This window comes from Rhinatrema bivittatum, chromosome 16 (genome assembly GCF_901001135.1).
Source record: "Rhinatrema bivittatum chromosome 16, aRhiBiv1.1, whole genome shotgun sequence".
Taxonomy (NCBI): domain Eukaryota; kingdom Metazoa; phylum Chordata; class Amphibia; order Gymnophiona; family Rhinatrematidae; genus Rhinatrema; species Rhinatrema bivittatum.
Genome location: NC_042630.1, coordinates 12,794,027 through 12,816,708, shown reverse-complemented (window position 1 = coordinate 12,816,708; position 22,682 = coordinate 12,794,027). Strand labels below are relative to the sequence as shown.

Here is a 22,682-nt window from a genome sequence, read left to right as displayed (position 1 = left end):
ATCACACATGGAAACAGACAAATGCATCCCCAGGTTTGGGCTGACACCGTAGATCCAAAGGCTGATCCAGTCCAAGCTTTTCCCACCTTTCATGTGAGCAAAAAAGCAGGACACGATCAGCCTGTTTGGGTTGATCTGGGTGAAGTGGCAAGCCCGGTACAGACCCAAAGAGACACAAATGAAAGCACGCACAATTATAGATGGACAAACTAACAACACACACACACACATGAACTAAGAGAAATACCCCAAAAAATAAATAGAAAGCAGACATATACATGCATTCATGCATATAGAATGACACAGAAAAACACACACGTGCACACATGTTTACAAATACATTCATGGTGAAACACTCATAATTATATTGAGATCAGGTATACATTGATTCAGCAGCACAAGGAATGGGATTTTAGGAAAATAATTCAGCAGGACTTAGCTGAGTAAGTCTGACACCGCATGCACTCACCTGACGTGACCCAGGAAAAGTTGCACAGGTAATTTTAGGCTAGAGTTTTCTCCAACCAGACTGATTCATGTAACTTTAGCCAGTTAGCACTCAATGTTGGCGCTACCTGACTAAAATTAAGCCCTGCCGCTTTTCTCCGTTTCCCCAGCTAAATTTTATGAGAGGAAAATGTTTCCCGGTGAAAGGGGGAGGGGGGATGAATGATCAATTACCTGGTCGAATACCTTTGCATATGGATAGTATAACAATACAGTATATACTGGGTTTAGGAGAGAAATTCTTTAGGTGAGAAACACGTAAAGGTGAATTTTAAAAGAGATGCACGCGCCAAAGAGCGCAGATGCACGCAATCATCTAGCACATGCGTGTCGCTGATCGATTTTTATAAGCCTGCCACGTACGCGTACAAGCACCAATGTGCAAATATCTCGCATCGAGTGAAAAAAGGGGGTGGAAAGGGGGCAGGTCATGGATGTTCCAGGGCAGGGCCAAGAGATATATGTGCAAATAACATGGCAAATGCGGTGCCTCCAGTTCATTTCTGCGCAAATTTATTTCTGCTGTTGACCAGGTGTAAGTCTGAATGAAAGTATATTTAGCCACATGTGAGGTGCTTGGAGGGGCCTGGGTAAGCTCTGAGTGCAAGCTAAAGAATAGGGGTGAGGGTGGGGTCTTGATGACTTAGATATAGGCTGGGTAAACTGGTGGATGAACTGGTTAAACTGGTCCTTTCCTTCATGCGGGCATGTTTTAAAATGTCCTTACTTGTGCACATAAATACCGATTATTCCCAGCTGATCACATCCATTGCTTAGAATGAGGAGCACACATGCACGCACAAGGCCTATTTCTCGATACGTGCAAGTACCTGCGCACAGGATATAAGATTTCAGCGTGTGTTTCCGCGCGCCAATATTCACGCATATACGGGCGCTCATTTTAAAGTTTACCCTCGTTAAATGTAGACACATGGAAGAAACCAGAATTACGCATGCTCACAGGAATACCCATGGGAACCCCCAAAACATAATCAGGAATGCACAGCATCCGGAAATTTCAATGAGAATAGGAAGCAAACTTCCAGATGCGCGCATATAAGATGGTGGAAACAAAGGAAGATATACAGAAAACATATACAAAGAAAGAAAACACACACAGACCAGAAACAGATGTATTTATGAAGACATGAGAATATGTTGAGATGTAAAGGCAAAAAAATAGCAGATAGCTGTACACTAAAAAAACACAAAACAATACACAGGAATGAACAAAAAAAAAAAAATACCAAACAACAAAATATACTGTGAATTAAGGTTTTCTCCTGTTGTTCTTAATATGTGATAGTTAAGCACAATCATAGCTCAGAGGATATACCCATGGCTCATCATTTTTAAACAAGTTAAGGAGGCCAAGACGCAACGTCAAGGCGCACCTCTGACCATTCCCAACATGTGATAGAATTACAAGGGCTTGCCTCTCTCCAGAATATGTCCTGTAGCCATGGTTGTGACAACCACAAAGGAAATGTATCTTTTTACTGGGCAATAGTCTTTCACGGTATCATAATCATTTGACAGAAATCATATTTACTTTGCCTTTCTCATCTAAGAATATACTTGAGTAAGGTTAGTTGGGCAAGATGTATTATTTCTCTATTGAGACCGGTCCTTGTATATTCTCCCTTGACTCTTAAAAATACATTTTATTGCCATAATCATCCACCTCTAAAAATAATCAGAACCAAAATGTACTCTAAATTTTATGATTAAATATCTACTCAATCTTGTGATTTTTTTAAGCTTATTTTACCTAGATAAAATACAGTGAAATATGCATTTTTATGAATGGAATTATTCCCATGTATTATTTTATTTGATAAAATAATATTTAAAATTGCTTATAATTCCCCCTCTAAAAAATATCATATTTAGCATCATCTCTAAACATGAGGCTTCAGTAAAAAAAAGTGAATAAGTTAATATTTGCTGTATTAGCTTCCAGGTGCGGTCCTACAGGGAGGTGCTGGTGTTTGCCTTTGCTGTCCAGCAGATAAACCACAATCCCAACATTTTGCCGAACATCACCTTGGGCTTTAGGATCCATGATGCCTGTCTCTCCAGAGCACTGACTGTGGCGAGTACCATGTCATTGCTCTCAGGAACAGAGGAACCCGTGCCAAACTACCATTGTCATGCCAGTGCCCCGTTATCAGGGGTCGTTGGAGAAGCTGCTCCTGATATCAGTGTGACTATGGCAAGTTTACTGGGTGTCTATAACATTCCACAGGTAAGAGAGGGGAATCAGTTCCCCTTTACATGTAGCTTACCCAGCTGAGTAAGAACTGAGCCCAAACTGCGTGGGATCTATCCTCCGGCCTGTACTTACACCAGAAGCTCATTGGGACATTGGAAACAAATTAGAAGGATTTTTTTTTCTTAGCTGTGGGTATCTGGATTGTCTTGTGATTTGGAGACAAGGTGTACATTTATCATGCGGACGCTAATATGGGGGAGCAGTTCTGAAATGTCTAGTTTGCAAGGAACATGCAAGGAACATGCGAAAGGTGGTGGACCAAACCAGAAATAGGAAATCCCAACATCAAGAAGGATGGTCAATTATTCAAAAAGTCCACTTGTTATTTGATAATAAAGCATGTAGAATTTATTTGAAATGAAGATGTGTTCGGTTCAAGGTCCCTCCCGATGCAATTATTCGAAACATGTTCCATGTTGCGGGACCATGTAAAATGGATTATAAATGCATTAGTGCCATCTTGAAGTTTCAAATAAATCCTACATGCTTTATTATGAAAAAACAAGTGGACTTTTTGAATAATTGACCATCCTTAGGTCTATATTTTTTATTTCGCTATAAATACAGCTGAATGAATAGCTGCGGCCACCAGAAAAAGGGGCAGGGGGAGGGGTGATAATGTGCACCTGCCTGTATGTGGCGGTATGTTTTCACCCACCGTGGTTGTGGCCGTGGCGCACACTATCACCCCTGCAATAGGTGTAGTTATTTCCAGCGCTTCTGCTGGCATAATGTGTAAAACTTTATCGCCCGCAGTGCAACTGGCCCCGAATTTTTTAAATCCCATCGAAACCCCTGCCCAAACCCCTCCCCTTTCCCTCATTTAAATGTTATCATCATGATGCAGTCGTTATCGTGTGCGTTAGGGCATTATTGCATGCAGTAAGGCCCTAACACATGCAATAATGGCCCATCATGCTTTGAAAAATGACCCTGTTAATTTGCAAGGAATACATTGAAAATTGCTTACAAGTTGCACAAGGAGAAAGTACATGAATAATTCATACCTGATATTTTCATGGGTGGAGGAATGGGAGTCAATAGTGCAGAGGTTTAATCTGCATGTAAAATTGGCATATACACATGCATTGTGTACATATGTATATTCATTTTGGAAAGCATCAAGAGTATGTGCACATAAATATTTGTGGTATTGCACAGAAATATGAAAGAAAACAAGGAGTAGAATGGAGCATTCTTGGGAAGGATTTGGAAATACAAACACCTTTATTAGATACATAAAATATATGCACATAATTTTATGAAATTGGTAGGAAAGAATGCATTTTCATGCCTTAGATAGACAGTACTCAATAAAGGAAAACCCAAAATAAAGTGTAAGAATAATATCAATCAAAAATGTGAAAATCTTACTTAAACAAAGCAAACGTGTGAAAAATTGTAACATCTATTAGAATAGAATGACCATTGTATGACATTACTAGAAGCACATCATATAGGGCTATAATAGTGCTATAATAGTGCCAGTTCTAGTACAGAGGTTTTAATCATCAGTCATTCTTAAAACTGTGTGTACTTACTCCACTTATCAAAATCTATAGTCCATTATTCCTCTTTTTTTTGAAAACTTTTTATATTGCAGATAAAATGTAAATTTTCTTATACTTAATAATTATCACTTATCTTCAAGATTATCACATCAGGACAGCAAACATCTCTCCAAATCAGTTCCTCATAAAGAGAATCGGGATGTTGAATTTGTGAAATCATATTATGTGGGGAAAACATGCAGTGAATGATAATGGCAGAACATTTCCGTCTTTTTCCATCAATATAGGTTTTACAATTCAAATGTAGGTTCTGTGATGTAAACTTCACTTAAAATTAAAAAAAAGTTTAAAAATGTCATGTAACCATGTCCCACCCTTTAATCTTTTGATCTAATAAGCCAAAAGAACGTTTATACATTGTAAAGCCTCCTATTTCTTTACAGATCAGTTACGGATCCACCATTTCAAAACTGAGTGACAAAATTATCTTCCCTTCCTTTTTCCGCACTGTTCCAAATGACTTGTTTGAGGTCCAAGCCATGGCTCTCCTACTTCAGCATTTTGGCTGGAGTTGGATTGGAATACTTGTCCTAGAGGATAATGACTACGTTGTTAGCGTTGATAGTCTGAAAAAAGAAATCACAAGGTCTGGGGGATGTGTCGCCTTCATAGAAATAATCCCAGTTCTCCCATCCAAGGAAATAGTGATGAGGATTGTGAAAACCATAAGACAGTCCACAGCAGCAGCAATCGTTGTTTATTCCCATGTGAGTAATGCGGCCCCTATACTTACAGCTGTTGCAAAGGAGAACATCCAGGGGAAGGTCTGGGTTGGCACAACTGCCTTTATCATCACCCCAGACCTGTTTCCGGATGACACCTGGCAGTCATTGAATGGTTCCCTGGCACTGGCTTTGCATGTCGAGGACATTCCTGGATTCAGGGAGTTTGTGTACCGCATCCACCCTTCCACCTCTATTGATGACATCTTCATTAAAACATTCTGGGAGAAAGCATTTGAATGTATATGGCCAGAGGAAAGCCACAGCATGGCCAATACAAGTAGAGACTCTTCGTTTTGCACAGGGACTGAGATGGTAGAGCAATTGAACCCTGTATTATTTGATTTTAGCAATCTAAGGTATACCTACAATGCGTATCTAGCTGTGTATGCATTTGCACATGCCCTGCACAGTCTACTTTCATGTAAAGTTGAACATGGATCATTGTCTACAGGTTCATGTGCTACAGCTCACAAAATTAATCCACAAGAGGTACGATATAAATAATATATCTTTCATTTGTTGTGGCATTTCTGTTTTCCAGTGGTATGGAAATGCCAGTTTACTCATTCTATATGGTTATGTTTTCTTTTGTTTCTAGATTTTTAAAAAATAGTTTGGTTGCAGTGCAGTCCATTTTTGTTCTCTCTGTTCTCACCTGAGGAAAGTTGTGTCACATTCTTAAAAATTGATTCCGTTTGTCAAATAAAAAAGTATTGGTTTATCTTTTTTTTTTTTTTTATTAACCTTTATTTCTCTAGATGGTTTTCTAAAATGTAATTTTACTACATTCATAACGAATTTTCCAAAACGGTTTATAAACGGGGACTATCAAATGGTAGGGGGCAAAAGCAAAAATCACATTCTAGTAATGAGGGATAAACATAAGAATTATAAGCAATGGGAAATACAATGGAAAACAAGAGATCAGTTTGTGTTTGTTAGATGCTGTCTGATTGATCTCAGCGCTATATATTTATCAACATTTTACAGCATACTTCTTTGGCTTGCTTAGGTTCTCCAACACCTTAGACGTATTCGCTTTGTCACTGGATCTGGCGATGAGGTGTTTTTTGATGAGAACGGCGACCCTCCTGCAACTTATGACATTTTGAATTGGAAGATATTTCCAAACAGATCCTACAAGTCCTTAACTGTAGGAAGCTTTAATTTCTCGGCTCCACAAGGTGAAAAGATCAATATCAACCAGAGCTCCATTGCTTGGAATTCATTTTTTCCCAAGGCAAGAAAGATGTTTGGTATGGATAATTTCACACTGAATTCTCAAGAGTCTCTCTTGATAAATAAACCAACCAGTCTCCACAAGAAGGCATAGAATTAGTGCAACAAACTCTGAGGACAATGAACTAAAGTGCACTAAACTCACAAAGGAGATAATCGGGAAATTTTTAATTCGCGCTTACGCATGGCTGGGCCTTACACTCCACGCACATTTTAGAAGGGGCCCAGTAGTGCGCGTAACCTTCATTATGTGCACAAGAGCCGAGCCGAAGAAAGGGGGCAGGGAGGGGTGGTCCAGGGCACGGGGAGGAGCAGAGCTGTAGGCGGCCAGTACAGCGGCCATTTGCTGCTGTGTCAGGGGATCACGCGCCGGCAGCCTGCCAGCACTCACAAAGTATACCAATCAGAAACTGGCGTAAGTTCTAAAACAAAGAAAAAAAAAAGGTAGAGTTTTTTAAGGGGTCAGGGAGGACAGAGGAAGAGGGAGGGAGTATGGGCAGTGGGGTAGGGAAGTTTCCTCCCAGTCCACTCCTTAATTGCAGCGGACTGGGAGGGAACTGGGGAAGACTGCGATGCGTCTCCACGCGAAACTTGAAAAATTCTACCCCTCTCCCATGCGCCAGCCTGAGGGTGTATGTTTTTAAAATCTACCCCAATGTGGGATAGATTTTCAAAGGGATACACGCGTACCCCGCGAAAACCTACCCCAAACCCCCCCTGCGTGCGCCGAGCCTATTTTGCATAGGCTCGGCGGCGCGCGCAAGCCCCGGGACGTGTGTAAGTCCCGAGGCTTGCATGTAGGGGCGTGTCAGGGGTGTGTCAGGGGCGTGCTGGGAGTGACGCCGTGTTTCGGGGGCGTGTCGGGAGTGACGCGGCGTTTCAGGGGCGTGTCCAGGGGCGTGGTTACGGCCCGGGGGCGTTCCGGGGGCGTGACAGCGGCCCCTGGACCAGCCCCCAGACCGGAACATGGAGCGCAGCAGCTGGCCCGGCGCACTGGATGGCCCGCACCATTTTTAAAGATGGCACCGGCCATCCAGTGCTCCCTCCATGTGACAGGGGCCGGCCAATGGCACGGATACCCTGTCACATGGTAAGGGCAAAGGCCATCGGCGACATTTTTATTAGTGGCAGCCGACGGCCTGAGAGTGGGAGATCGCTCCCGGGACCCCCACTGGACCACCAGGTACCTGTAAAATGTTTTTTGGGGGTCGGGAGGGTGGGGGAAGCAAAGGGATTAGTTTTAAAGGGTCGGGGTGGGTTTTTTGTTTATCGGCTCGGGCGCAGCTGATAAACAAAACCTCGCTCGGCCCCAATGAAAAAATCCCACATATGAATCAGAACTGGAATCCGAACCGATTCCGGTTCCGATTCACATCTCTACATATAAAGGCTGTTTTGATCTTGAACTGGACTTTTCCCACACATCTTCTCTCCTCATTCAGTCATCAATGAAAAACAATGATAGATCAAAAGGGGAAAGAGTATTAATGGTCAATTTTAAAAACCTTTTCCTGGCTAACCTTGGATGTCCCTAGAGCGTGCTTATGACTTAACCAGTTAGTGCTGATTTTCATGATTAACAAGCTAAATTTAGCTGGACGATGGCAGTTGCTCAAATTGCAGACCTAAATCTTGCAGGTCAAAATGTAGGGGAAGTTTTGGCAAAAACCTAGACCATCAGGTTCAGCCGAAAATTCTAGTTAAAATTAACCAGTTATCATGCCCAGTCAGCAAGTCTTTTTAAATTGGTCCCTTAGAGGTTAATTTTATAAATGCCCACATTGCAGTAAAGTCTGCATATACAATGTACACAGAATTTTCTGTAGATTTTCAAAGCAAACTAATGCACAGAAATTCAGCTTGAAAATCTTTCCCTATATAGCTGGGTATTCATGGAATTGTCCACACACAAGAGTTACATCAGCTCCAAATTTGTAACTCGTGTGTGGTAACTTCTATGCATAATTTTCAAAATATAAAAAGAAGCACTTAAGTCGTTTTGCCATCCCATCAACACCCGCTAGAACTCCCAGGGCACATAAAATTACATGGGGAAACTGTGTTACTTGTGCACTTTTATATATGCTGGCCCCTGGTTAATTTTCAAACATGTACAAGTTACAAGCTTGGATCATGTGTAACCCTTAGCATGGCCAATTCTGCGCATACCCAGCCAATTAGGGAAAGGATATTCTAAGCGAGTTTACGCACAAGTTTCAGATCTTTCCCCAAACTTCACTTTGTAATGCCTCTCTCTAGTGTTCACAAAAGTGTGCATGTAACCCAGGTTTTGTCCATATTTTTCCATGCACTCAGCCCCTGGCTGTTTTCTAACATCCATTTACACTCATAAATCAAGATCTTTGCAAATTCAGCCCAGTAAGAAATGTAAAAATATTCCATAGGTTGTTTTCCATTCTCTAACCTTCAGAGAATGTATCTCATGCAGAAGGTTTTTCAGGAACCACTTTTAAAAGAAACCCTACCATGTTCAAGGCTAACAGATCAGCTACTCATCCCCGAGTTATCTCTCACACACCTCTCTCCCATAACCAGTGAAACATCCTTTATTTAATTATGGTCAGTTAAGCAAATATTCTCTGTTCTGTTCTGAAGGTGCCAGACTCAGTCTGCAGTGCCAGCTGCCCTCCCGGGTTCAGGAAAGCCGCAAGAGAGGGAGAGCCCGTCTGCTGCTTTGACTGCATCCCCTGCACTGATGGGGAGATCACCAATCAGACTGGTGAGAGCATGACTGAAGCAGAGATTGGAGAAAGAGGGTGTGTGTATGTGTGTATAAATATATATAGAGGACAACAGATAAAAGAATTTGCCCAAGATAATTAAGCAGATAAATCTGCCATGCTGAAAATACCTTCCCCTCTGTGGTCCAAACTGTGTGCACTATAAAGTGTAGATTTAAAAAAGAGTGCGTCCATGTGCGCGTGGTTCCCGGTGGGCACAAATGGATGCCATCATTTTACAACATACGTGCATGTTATAAAATGCAATATCCGTGTGCACATACGTGCAGGATTTTAACATCTGCGCACGGATGTGTGGGCGGCCCTCAACTCACGCGCACAGGGGTGGGAATATTTGTGGTGACCCGATCAGGCCTTTGACCGGTTCCCTCCCAGTACGCATGCACATTCTATTGGCCTGTTCCAGACACGTCCACGCCCGAACCAGACCATGTCCACATCCAGCCCCCCCTTTTTTTTTTTAGCTTCTTATTTGTGTGCAAAGCTGCGTCTACTCATGTACCCTGGCAGCTTTTAAAAATCTGCTTGGCATGCGCCGGCCCAGCTTGTGCGCACATATCTCGTGATGCACGCACTGGGCTTTTGAAATTGAACTATTAGTGCGCAAACGTACATGCATACAGTCTGTGTTTGTGCATCATTTTAGGCGTGTATTGGTTATTATTGAGTTTTCTGAAGGGCATTTCCGTGGGTAAAGAAGTGCTTTGCACTCAGGCACATAACATTGTTTGCAGATGTGTCCCTTAAAACAGCCCTGGGATGCACGTGCTAACTTCCAGGGAACTGAAAATCTACAAACGTGGATTCCCACCATCTACCTGCTGCAATCCCTATTGTACTTACGTAGATCGACACTAAGCTTCTGAAAATGCACCCCTAGATGTGATCTTATCGAACATGTGGTATATCAAGAGCTAAGTGAATGACCGTAATCAGGAGAGAAAGTTAAAGGTTGCCAAGGGAGTCAACCCAAATATATAAAAACTGAGGATGGAATATATATATATAAAAAATGTTCTCAGTTTATGTGGTTGAGTGGTCGTAAAAAAGATAAAGAAATTCTTCTGATCATTTTCTCATTTTGCTTGTGTGCGTCTTAAGGAGTTGCTAAAAATGTGACAAATTAGGTCATTTTTTGGTTCATTTTGAATAGATGGAACTAAAAATGGCCACTGACAAAATTACCCCAAAAGTTTCAGATATTTCATTTGTTCGGGGGGAGAGACGAGGATAAAAGGCCTCCTGTCCACTCTCCGCCAACCTCCACCCCCAATACAAGCCTTAGGACCCTGCTGGCACCTCCCAGGGGCCCTGCAAGAACATAAGAACATAAGAAATTGCCATGCTGGGTCAGACCAAGGGTCCATCAAGCCCAGCATCCTGTTTCCAACAGTGGCCAATCCAGGCCATAAGAACCTGGCAAGTACCCAAAACTAAGTCTATTCCATGTAACCATTGCTAATGGCAGTGGCTATTCTCTAAGTGAACTTAATAGCAGGTAATGGACTTCTCCTCCAAGAACTTATCCAATCCTTTTTTGAACCCAGCTACACTAACTGCACTAACCACATCCTCTGGCAACAAATTCCAGAGCTTTATTGTGCATTGAGTGAAAAAGAATTTTCTCCGATTAGTCTTAAATGTGCTACTTGCACATTAAATGACTGGGGCCTGTGCCTATCTGGCTGGATTTACCTGGGCCTGGCTGGGGTGGTAGCCTTACCCTTCCAGACCCGCTCCCCCCTTCAAAATTTGCCAGGGCGGAGGCCTCCCAGCATCACTTTGGCAATATTCAGAAGGACTGACACTGCTGTTTTTAAAGGGGAAAAGTGAGGGCAGGTGGGCATTGCCCCTGCCCTTTCCAACACTGCTGCTGCTGCAGCTACACCCCCCTGAAAGGGGTAAGTGGGGGGGGGGGGGCATGAAGATCCCTGGCCTCAGCAATTTTTTAAGGGAGTGGGAGGGGTTAGGAGAAGCCCAGCTAAGCCCCAGGTGAGCCTGGCTAAGCCCAGCCGTTCAATCCTGGACCACAATGAATTTTACCAGCTGGAAAAAGCTTGGAGGGCACTGGAAATGTCCCAGCTGCACCCGGCCCAGTCCCCAGTGATTGTTTTGGGGTGGTGCATGTTTCAATATTACTTTTGCTTTGTGCTTTGTTTGGTGGTGGTGGGGAAATGTTAATGATTTTTTTTTTTGTTTTGTAAATGCACCAAATTGAAAACAGAAAGCACTCAACAAACCAAAAAATCCCCCAAAAAACTCAAAATGAAAAAGCAATCCAAAATGACAAAGTTTGGACTCCACATCCGTAGTGTCTGCATGTGTGATTCGATGTTTAGAATAGGTACATAGTACAGATTTTACAAATTGCACAAGATGTGAGATAAAGGAGCATGAGGCACTGACTCCTCCCCAAATAATAAGCATTATTGTATATTCATATTAAAAACCATTTGTTTTAAACAGATGCTACAGATTGTCAGAAGTGCCCGGATGATCAATGGTCAAATAGGAATCGTGATACCTGCATTCCAAGAATTATTGAATTCCTGTCTTATGGAGACCCCCTTGGTTCTCTGCTCTCCACCATCTCTATTTTCTGCTCTTTGGTCACTGTCTCTATATTGTGCATTTTTATAAAATATAAGGATACTCCAATAGTCAAAGCCAACAACAGAGAGCTCAGTTACCTTCTACTTTATTCTCTTGTGTTCTGCTTCCTCTGTTCTTTGTTATTCATTGGACGTCCCACATGGATAACTTGCTTGCTGAGACAAGCTACTTTTGGGGTCATCTTCTCTCTGAGTATCTCTTGTATTTTGGCTAAAACCATTATAGTGGTGGTTGCTTTTAAAGCCACAAAACCAAACAGTGCATTAAAGAAATGGGTTGGCACCAGAATTCCTTCTTACCTTGTCCCCTTGTGCTCAGTAATTCAGTTTATTTTATGTCTGGTTTGGTTGGGGACTGCTCCACCTTACTCAAGTGTTAACCTGGAAATAGCACAAAAAATCATAATACAGTGTTCTGAAGGGTCAATTGAGCTGTTTTATGCCATGCTGGGGTACCTGGGCTTCTTGGCCTGTGTCAGTTTCATTGTAGCCTTCCTGGCCCGAAATTTACCTGATAGCTTCAATGAGGCCAAATACATCACATTCAGTTTGCTGGTGTTTGTGAGTGTCTGGATCTCCTTTATCCCAGCGTACCTGAGCACAAGAGGGAAGTACATGGTGGCCGTGGAAGTTTTTGCTATCCTGGCTTCCAGCACTGGACTGCTCAGCTGTATATTTTTTCCGAAAGTTTACATCATCCTACTGAAACCAGACAGAAATACCAAAGACTATTTATTGGGGAAAACAAGTATCAGGAGCAGAACTGAATTTAGTTGAGTACTGTACAATAACAAAAGTAAGAATTAGTTAAGTGTTTACCTTTAATAGCAGAAATATAAATTTAATAAAACTAACAAACTGCAGCAAAACCTCATTTCTAGCAGCATTTTTTGGTTTATACTCTAACAATGCTCAAAGTTGATATTGTCCATGTTGATTGTTCAAACCCTACCACTGTATTTACTGGAATATGCAGTGAAAACATACCTGCTTGCCTAGCAAAGAGAAGATTGAAAATGTGATATACTTGACCAACAATTATAGATCACAAAATTGGAAGTGTATAGGACTGTGAATCAATAAATATCATTGAGCAGAAAAAATGTATCCAAAGGAATCCTAGTTTATAAAGTATGCCATAAAGAAGGTGTTGTACAAATACCAGAATAAGATGGTATCATGTGGTCCAGTGTCCCCAAATCGATATGTTTTCTTCCTACCTTGACAGGAGCATCACTCTCCTCTTTCATGGTTTTGGGAGGAGAGGGGAGAGTAATTGGGTTCAGATGACAACCAACAACTTTTACAATGCAGGGTACTGATACGCCGACATTTATTTAAGGATTTATATACCGGGGTTCCTGTATAATATACATATCTCCCCGGTTTACAATGAACAGTAACTATCGCTTCAAGTTAGCGGTTTACAATGAACATGGTTAATCCAAAATAACAGGAAAAAATATATAATAATGTTAACAATTAAGAAATAATGTTAACAATTAAGAAGTAAATAATAAATAGATAAAATAACAATTAATAAATAACTAATAATAAATAAATGAAAAAAAAAATAACTAACTAACAGTAAACATCCATGAAAAGTAACAGTAAATAAGATAACAAGTTATGTGAAATATGCTGGGGTAAATGGATGATATGTGACCTGCTCTTAGCTCTGCGGGAATGCTTGTTTAAATAACCAAGTCTTAAGTTTCTTTTTAAATGTGGAGTGGCATGGTTCAAGGCGAAGGTCTGTGGGAAGTGAGTTCCAGAGTGAAGGGCCCGCTGTGGATAGGGCGTGTTTTCTCAGCGCGGATTTAGCTGGTTGGGTGATTAGTCTGTTCTGATAAGCGCTTCTGGTCGGTTTCATGGATGTGTGTAGTTGAATTTGGAATGTTAGCTTGAGAGGTGCGATGTTGTACAAGGCTTTATGTATCATCATTAAGGATTTGAATTGGATCCTGAATTTAATTGGGAGCCAGTGGAGATGAAGAAGGATTGGGGTAATATGATCTCTTTTTTTGGCATTTGAGAGGATTCTTGCTGAGGCATTAAGGACCATCTGAAGTGGTTTTGTGGTGCATGCTGGTAGGCCTAGAAGGAGGGAGTTGCAGTAGTCCAGTTTTGGGAGTATGATGGCCTGTAGTACCATGCGGAAGTCTCTGTATAGCAGGAGTGGTTTTAGTTTCTTTAAGGTTTGAAGTTTAAAGAAACATTCTTTTGTAGTGTTATTGACGAATTTGTTGAGGCTGAATCCGCTGTCTATGATGACTCCTAGGTCTTTTACTTGTTGTGAAAAGGTATCCAGGCTTTGGCTAGTATTAAGAGTTGTGGGTGAGACATAGTTTTCCGGTGCTATAATGAGGATTTCAGTTTTTTTTGTGTTTAAGACTAGGTTGAGGCTGGTGAGAAGGTTGTTGATAGCTGAGAGACATTTATTCCAGTGTGACATAGCTTTTTGTAGTGAGTCTTCTATAGGGATGAGGATTTGTATATCATCCGCATATAGAAAATGAATTAGCTTGAGGTTGGTGAGTAATTGACAGAGTGGGAGAAGATATATATTGAAGAGAGTCGGGGAGAGGGATGATCCTTGTGGTACTCCCCTTTTGGATTCGATGGGGTGGGACTCATTGTTGTTTATCTTGACCTTGTATGATCTGTTTTCCAAAAATGATTTGAACATTGAACATGAGGAAAAGGACGTCAAGCAGCACTGTGTGAATTTTCAAAAGGCTCATCACCCATTAAAAATGTTGCTAGCAGTAAATGATTTTATGTGTTATCATAAGGCTTGGGGATAACTGCACAGAACGGCAGATACTATCATGAGAAGCTTGATGGGCAGACTGGATGGAACATTTATTTGGCCTTTTTCTGCCGTCATTACTATGTTACTGCACAGGAATGAACCTCAGTCATAAACCAGGATATGATGGGAATGATCTTAATCTCTAAAGCTGTTTTATTCAAAGTCAGAGTTTTGACACATGAGGTTTTCAGAATTTCCATTTCCATTTCGGTTTCCATTTATATATCACCTTCCTCTACAAGGACTCCAAGTGGCTTGGTTTGCAACATAATAAATAATTACAATAAAAACATCAGAATAAATGGCTTTCATTTGTAGTCACGTTTCTGCAATCTTTGGTTTTGTGTATCCTTCTGTCTTGATTTAAAAGTTGCTTTTTTAAGTCAACAAGAGGGTTTATCTTCTTCCCTGAGCTTGGCTTCTACCCATTGCCTTTTTGAGGGCCCTGGTTACATCTTTATTCCTGAGGCTGTAGATCAAGGGATTAATCAGAGGGGTTATCACGGAATAGAACAAGGCTATTACCTTGTCCATGTCTAGTGCAGCTTCTGCGTTTGCAGATCTCACATACATAAATATGACGGAGCCATAAAAGATGGAGATGACAGTAAGGTGAGATGTACACGTGGAAAAGGCTTTCTGTCTCCCTGTTGTGGATGGTGTATTCAGGATTGTGTTTATGATGAAGATGTAAGATGTGCTGGTCAACACAAAACTTAACAGAATCATGCAAGAGGTAAAGGTGTAGCAAATGAGCTCAGTGATGTATGATCGGATACAAGTTAGTGCAAAGAGTGGTGAGGTGTCACAGATAAAATGGTTCATAACATTTGGACTACAGAAGGTTAACTGGGAAACTAAAGTAATGGGTACCACAATCCACAGAAATCCAGTCGCCCAGCAGAAGATGGCTAAGATGGTGCACATCCTACTGTTCATTACTGATGTGTAATGTAGGGGCTTGCATATGGCCATATACCTATCGAAGCTCATGATTGCTAGAAAGACACACTCCACTGTTCCAAAAGAAAAAAATAAGTACAACTGAGTCAAACAACCCATCAGGGAAATATTCTTTTTCATTAGGAAACCTGAAAGCAGCTTAGGAATAGCAGTACTGGTGAAGCCAATTTCAACAGCAGAAAAATTACTGATAAAGAAATACATAGGTTTGTGAAGATTATGGTCAAAGAAAACTAGGCAAATAATGATGAGATTTTCCATTAATGTTAACATGTAGATAATGAAAAAGATTAGAAAAAGAACAATCTGTAGCTCTGGACAAGTTGGAAAACCCAGGAACATAAACTCTGTCACCAGGGTGCGATTCTCCTCCATCTGTCTTGTGTGATAAATCTATCATGAAGGATAAGTTTCCCTGACAGATAAGTGCAAGCAAGAGTCCAGGTTCTGCTGGATCATAGCCTTGGATAAGAAAAAGATAAGAGGAGCATAACCAGAAGCAGTGCTTTTATATTCCCGATGATCTTTGGTGAAATGGACTATTGCAGATGATTGAAATGATCGTATCCCAGGGTGATGCACATGTTCAGAAAGAGCAGATGTACTGTCCAGGCAGTTATTGATCTGTCTGCTATCTAAGGATAGATCTGTACTGAAGGAGACAGCACAATGTACCACTGAAGTAGGAATAAAAACAGGAATTATTTATTGCGTACAGACAAATTAGTCCTGAGCATATCACAATTTAGGACTTGATTTACCCAAATTACTTTTAAGCTCTAAAGGGCAAATAGTCAAGAAAAGCTGAGTAGGAACTTATGTAAATAGGGATATTCATGACATATTTGACAACAATATCTATCATAACTTGAAATAATTTAGACTCATTTGGAGGGAAGCTCATTAAAGGAGATTCATTATATAGATACATAGAAACATAGGAATGACGGCAGAAAAAGGCCAATCAGCCCTTCCAGTCTGCCTAGTAAGCTCCCACACTTATATTCCCATACTTATCTGTTTCATTATTTTCCCATACTTATCTGTTTCATCAACCATCAAGTTCAGGGCCATTGTTAGTAACTGATTCAAATTTCCTGCCATCCCCTGTCATTGATGCAGAGAGTAATGTTGGAGTTGCATCAAAGGTGAAGATAAGGCTTAATGGTTAAGGGTAGTAACCGCCACATAAAGCAAATTACCCCAATGCTTGACTGCACAGGTCAATGCCTTGCTGGATGTTGTCTGAATGTAAAACCTGTTTTCCACATTTCCCCCTACCGTTGAAGCAAAGAGCAGTGCTGTATATGTATTCAAATTGCTGTATCAGGCTTAATTGTTTAGGGTATTAACTGCCGTAATAAGCAAACTACCCCCCACTTATTTGTTTACCCAGATTGTGAAGTTCAGTCCTTGTTGGTGATTGTCTGAATACAAATCCTGTTTTCCACATTTCCCCTGCCGTAGAAGTAGAGAGCGACGCTGTATATGTATTCAAAGTGATGTATCAGGCTTAATTGTTTATTTTCTTGAGCAGCAAGCCTCTTTGTTCATGCCTAAGAGTATAATAACTATTGCTGCTGGGATCGTTTTAAGTCTGTTCCCATTAAGAACTGCTGGGGCCGAATCTCTAAAGAATTCAATAACTATAGAATATATATGTCTACTCCAGAGACTATTATGAATAATTTGTTTTAAAACAAACAACAAGTTTATTGTACATGGGATATAAACAAGAAACAGCAATGATGGCAAAGAAAAGGTCACATTCCCTTTGTTAGTCATAATTGGAAGGTCGGAAGATTCCCTTTGAATGGTCGGTGGGTCTCCTATTTTATGTAAATAATTAGACAATCAATCAATAGATCTCATTTCTCTACAGGGTCAGATTTAATCTTTCTCATGGAAAAGAAAATTGCAGAAAAGAACCAGGATTTCTTTGCCTGTGCCAAATTTAAAGTTTGACCTAAAACACCTGCACGTTCTACCATGAAGCAATGAAAAAATTGATCAGAAAGCGAGACAGAGTGCGACAGATGAACACAGAGAGAAATATTAAAGGGAGAAGGGGGATCTGTGAGACAGAAAGGGAAGCAGAAAGGAAGCAAGAGAGCAAGAGAGAGTGCGACAGATGAACACAAAGAGAAAGATTGGAGAAGAAGGGAAGAAGGTGATCTGAGAGAGATAAATTGAGGCAGCAAGGAAGAAAGAGAGAAAGATTTAAGAATTTGTGTATTAACTACTTGAATTTATTACCCGCCTTTTTGAATATGGCATTCACTCAAAGTGGGTTACAACATATTAGAAATTTAGCTTACAAACAAAGATGCCCCTCAAGGCCTGACTTTCAAATGGTCTAGTATTACAGATAAAAGTGAGCACATGCAATTTTATTCTTATATTGTCAATTAATTTTTGTAAAATTGCCAGTTAGACGCAGCGGCCTTTTAAATTCAAAAGACGTTCATTTTCTATTATTTGCAGAGATTGGTGACATCTTCTAGTCATTTTGCTGAGTCCTTCTTAGGTTCTTTGGGGCAGATCTTCAAACCTGCGTGTGGACGTACTTTTGTTCACGCAACCCGGCGTGAACAAATCTTCACCCGATTTTATAACATGCGCGCTGCCGCACGAATGTTATAAAATCCAGGGTCGGCGCGCACAAGGGGGCGCAAAATTGAGCAACTTGCACACACTGAGCCGCGCAGGCTTCCTCCGTTCCCTCCACTCCCCCAACTTCCCCTCCCTTCCCCTATGTAACCCACCCCCCGGCCCTACCTAAAGCCCCTCCTACCTTATTTGATGGAGCTACTCCTGCCTCAGGCAGGCGTAACTTAAGGGTTACGTGCATAACTTACATGCGTAACCCTTTGAAAATCTACCCCTTTATGTAGTAAGTTTTGTCTACTTCTTAGGGGCCTAAATGTTATTGTGTCTCTTAAGGCCTTTTAACATGCTATGTACTAAAGGCCTAGCATGCACCCTAACTAATGTCAGGATAAATTAGCAGGATACAGTAAGCACCCACGTGCTTGTAGATGAGGGGATATCATCTACAAAATAGACTTTAGCAGGCAAAAGTTATATTTGGTATATTCTTCTCTATCAATAATTAGTATGTGCTCACTTAGGCCTAAAATTTAACATCTGCCTGAGATCAGGTATTAATATATTAGTGAGCTCAGTTTTCATCTTTCATTATAACTGAAAGTTAGAGGTGATGTAATACTGCACAATGTAGAAGTACAATGGTTTCATTTCCAATAAAGGTTCATATATCTAGAGATGTGTATATTTTATTTTTATTGTATCAGAATCGTCTCAGTTTGTATCATGGCAAATTTCATTATTTCAATGGTTTGGGGATTTTTTTTTATTGTTTGGGTTATTTTGTGTTAGTGTGCGCTAACTATAATTAGTGCATGCTGATATATTTAGTTAGTGTGCGCTAACTCCTGTTAGTGCAAACAAAATTTTAATTTCCCTGAAAATTTGGTGGGTTTTTTCTTCATTTTGGGGCGCTCCCAAAACAAGATGAATTAGACAATTTCATTGAAATTGTCTAATTCATTTAAAATGAATGCACATCTCTAATAAACATTACCAGTCTTATGCAGAAACATTTAATTGCATGGTTTAATTCCTGCATGATATGTGATTATTTAACAGTCTGTAAGACTTGGATGGGAGCAGATAAAAAGACAGTATCAGATAAACGGTTAGCACCTCACTGTAGACACAATGGGGGACCCAGTAGGGGTGGTGGGTGAGGAGGAAGCTTATTCCTGGCAACACTTGAACAGCTGCTCCATACTTTATCTCTCTGGTCTGTGGTCTGTGTAGGAACTCTTGTATGAAATAGATGGTAAGGGCACAGTTGGAAGTGTGAAATTAGATTTGGTGGATGGGGTGCTAGCAGTGTTGGTTTCCTGAACACTGGTTGCTGGTATATGGCTACTGTCATTGCTATCAAAAGACAAAAAAGACCACAGAAGAAGTTCTGAGGCTTGAACCTATACAGCAATGTGAAACTCAAACCTTACTTTGAGTTTACCAATTATTTTGGTTTGAATGTTGACTTTTTTTTTTTTTTTAGCTTAGAGGCCCTCACAGCCGTTGCTGACCCAATACCACCTCTTGCTCATGGAGAGGAATCAGACTGATGGGAGTGCACCTTTATTAAGTAGGCAAACTATTTCCTGGTTCTCCCCATTCATTTTTCATTCTTTCACCAACAATATACTCTTCACTCAACTTTTTTCATGATTCTTACTGACACAGAGATAGATGGACATAAAAACATTCACATCTGGTTTATCCTCTCCTGGAACTCATTTTTAATGAAATAAAGAAAAGAAAGAAATCCTAGAACACTATCATCAAATCAATCTTGTTTTGCCAATGAGAACGCTACCAACAAAGGCAAGATCTTTTATTCTTGTTGGATAATGTTTACTTGATGGTTACCACATCGCAATTTAACTGTGAGGAGATGAACAATGAGTGAAATACCTCAGTATTAATTTAACTTACTTGCTGTCTCTACCCCCACCCCCCCCCCCTTGGACATCTTCCTAATTTGTCTTCTCTAGAGACTAAATGCAAATAGTAATGGGAAAGAAGCTTGATAAGCCAAAATAAGGTGATTCCTGTCTTCCATTTATTGGCCCATCCTTCAAAACCTACTGTAATTGTAATAGGTGAACTTTTCTGAATGTGAAATATTTCAGCAGCTGCAAAGGCTTAAAGTTGATATTGACCATGTTGATGGAACAGGCAACACTAATGTGCTTACAGAGATAGGCAATAAAGTTACACTGAATTGCCTGTTAACTCGACTCACAGATATAGGGAACAAAACCAGAATGTTACTGGAGAATGAAATACTTAATATCAAAGAGCAACAAAATTTAGCTGATGAGGTAAACAAAAATATGTCATAAATGAAGGGTTAAATGGGTTCCATTTTAAGATAGTTTCATAGCATTGCTTCTCCTATATTTCTACAGCACAATCTCTCCTCCACAAACTCTGCTGAAAGCTGTCCAAATATTGTATTTTTTTGAATTTCAGAAGTCCCTATTGACTGTAGACTATGGATTTGTGGGAGATTAAATACGAGTATGCCCAGAAATGAGAGGTGAGGCTTTGGAATTTAGTAAATTAAATTTCACCCAGTAACCCAGGAGAAGAAAAATATACAAACTGTTTACCAGAGAGATCTGAGCAACCAAGTCTAAAAGGACTGCTGTGGATATAATGTCATCAGTAGTAAAGATATGTACAAAAGGCTGTACAACACAACAAAGGGTATGCACATGCCTCTAGGATTGTTCAAATGGTTTTCTTTTCTGTTTCACATTAAGTCCTGCAAGCTTCTTTCATTTAATCATTAATTTTAAAAGGAACTCAGAGCATTCCTTTCTTCTCCATGGGAAAATCCAGGTCACAGTTTTCATGTGAGGCTTACCTGGATGAGAACATTGATTGCCCTAAAACTCTGTGAGTACAAGGGAATTCCACACCAGAGATAGCTATGTGTGCCATCCCCTTCTTTAATTAAAGATATCTGTGTATTTCATTTCATTTCATTTATTGTTCTTAATATCCCACTTGTTAAGCATGCTACAGTTTTAAGTACATACATAAAATCCAACAATAAGTATCAAAGTTAAAATAATAAAATAATAATATACAAATAAAAAATAATAAAATAATAATATAGACATACATTTATTCAATGAACATACAGATAACAACCAAAACTTTATAGCAAGTACCTTCATAACTGCAATTCATAGATGTAAATGCCACTTTACCAAACTGAAGAGGAACCTCTGCAGACTGTCCTATCTAATTTAATGAATGTTGTGTGAAGAGGAGTTATTTTTGTTTGCATTTGGATAATTTTTAAATTTTAAGTAGTGAAATACAGGCAGCCATAATTGTTTAAGATAATCATTTATGAATTAAAGTATATCACAATCTTATTTTTATAAGGGTTGGAAATGGGGGTCCCGGGAGCGATCTCCCGCTCCCGAGCCGTCGGCTGCCACTAATCAAAATGGCACCGATGGCCCTTTGCCCTCACCATGTGACAGGGTATCCGTGCCATTGGCCGGCCCCTGTCACATGGTAGGAGCACTGGATGGCCTGCGCCATTTTTCCGATTCACATCTCTAGTATTTAACGATTTGCGGAATCCGAAATGAGCGGGAGCTAGGATCTTGTGTTCCTCGAGGATCTTGTGTTCGGCTTGAGTTGATTGTTGACTATTTTTTCCAAGAGTTTAGCTATAAACGGTATGTTAGCTATAGGGTGAAAGTTAGCGGGATCAGCTGGATTCAAGTTAGGTTTCTTTAATAATGGTTTGAGAATGGCAAGTTTTAGAGAGTCTGATACTAATCCTTGTGATAAAGAGCAATTGATGATTTCTGCTAGAGGCTTAGCGATAGTTTTTGGGATGGAGATGAGTAGTTTTGAAGGTATAAGGTCCAACGGGTGAGAGGAGGGTTTCATCTTCTTGAGCATGGTTTCTATCTCAAGGGATGAAGTGGGTTCGAATGATTCAAAGTTAGTTGTCCGGTGGTTGGTAGGGGTATAAGGGGGTGGGGGCTGGAGATTGGATGAGATAAGCGGGGCTATAAGGTTGGTCATTTTTTTCTCAAAGTAAGTAGCAAGTTCTGTAGATTTGAGTAGTGCTTGGTCATCGGGGATAGCAGGTGGGGAAGGTTTAGTGAGAACAGTGATGTAGGAGAACAAGGCCTTTGGGTCAAAGATGAAGAGATGGATTTTTCGGGCGAAGAAATCTCTCTTTGTGCGGAGGATGGAGTTCCTGTAACAAGGCATGTGGGATGTGTAGGCGGCCAACGTCATTGTGGAGGGATTTTTGTGCCATTTATGTTCTCTGCTTCTTAGTTCTTGTTTGAGTATCTTCAGTTCCGGTGTGAACCAGGGTTTTCTATTATCGGGGGTGGGGTTTAGTACTTTCGTTGTTATGGGGCATGTTTGTTCTGCTACATTCTTAAAAATGTATTCCGTTTGTCCAATAAAAAGGTATTGCTTATCTATTTTTTTTTATTAACCTTTATTTCTCTTGATGGTTTTCTAAAATGTAAGTTTACTACATTCATAACGAAGTTTCTGAAAAGGTTTATAAACACGGACTATCAAATGGTAGGGGGAAAATGCAAAAATCACATTCTAGTAATGA

The 22,682-nt window shown here is 40.4% G+C and overlaps 2 protein-coding genes across 2 annotated transcripts; one reads left to right on the top strand and one right to left on the bottom strand.

The window, feature by feature from the left end:
- Positions 1-459: 459 nt before the first annotated feature.
- LOC115077336 (extracellular calcium-sensing receptor-like) lies at positions 460-12,468 on the top strand. Its single transcript, XM_029579629.1, has 6 exons — positions 460-497; positions 2,464-2,755; positions 4,737-5,567; positions 6,091-6,318; positions 8,934-9,057; positions 11,546-12,468. The coding sequence occupies exons 1-6, from the start codon at positions 460-462 to the stop codon at positions 12,466-12,468; spliced, it is 2,436 nt and encodes an 811-aa protein (XP_029435489.1).
- Positions 12,469-14,902: 2,434 nt separating this feature from the next.
- LOC115077335 (olfactory receptor 11H6-like) lies at positions 14,903-20,735 on the bottom strand. The gene is made up of 2 exons (XM_029579628.1): positions 20,716-20,735; positions 14,903-15,848 (listed from the first exon to the last, which is right to left on the bottom strand). The coding sequence occupies exons 1-2, from the start codon at positions 20,733-20,735 to the stop codon at positions 14,903-14,905; spliced, it is 966 nt and encodes a 321-aa protein (XP_029435488.1).
- Positions 20,736-22,682: the final 1,947 nt, after the last annotated feature.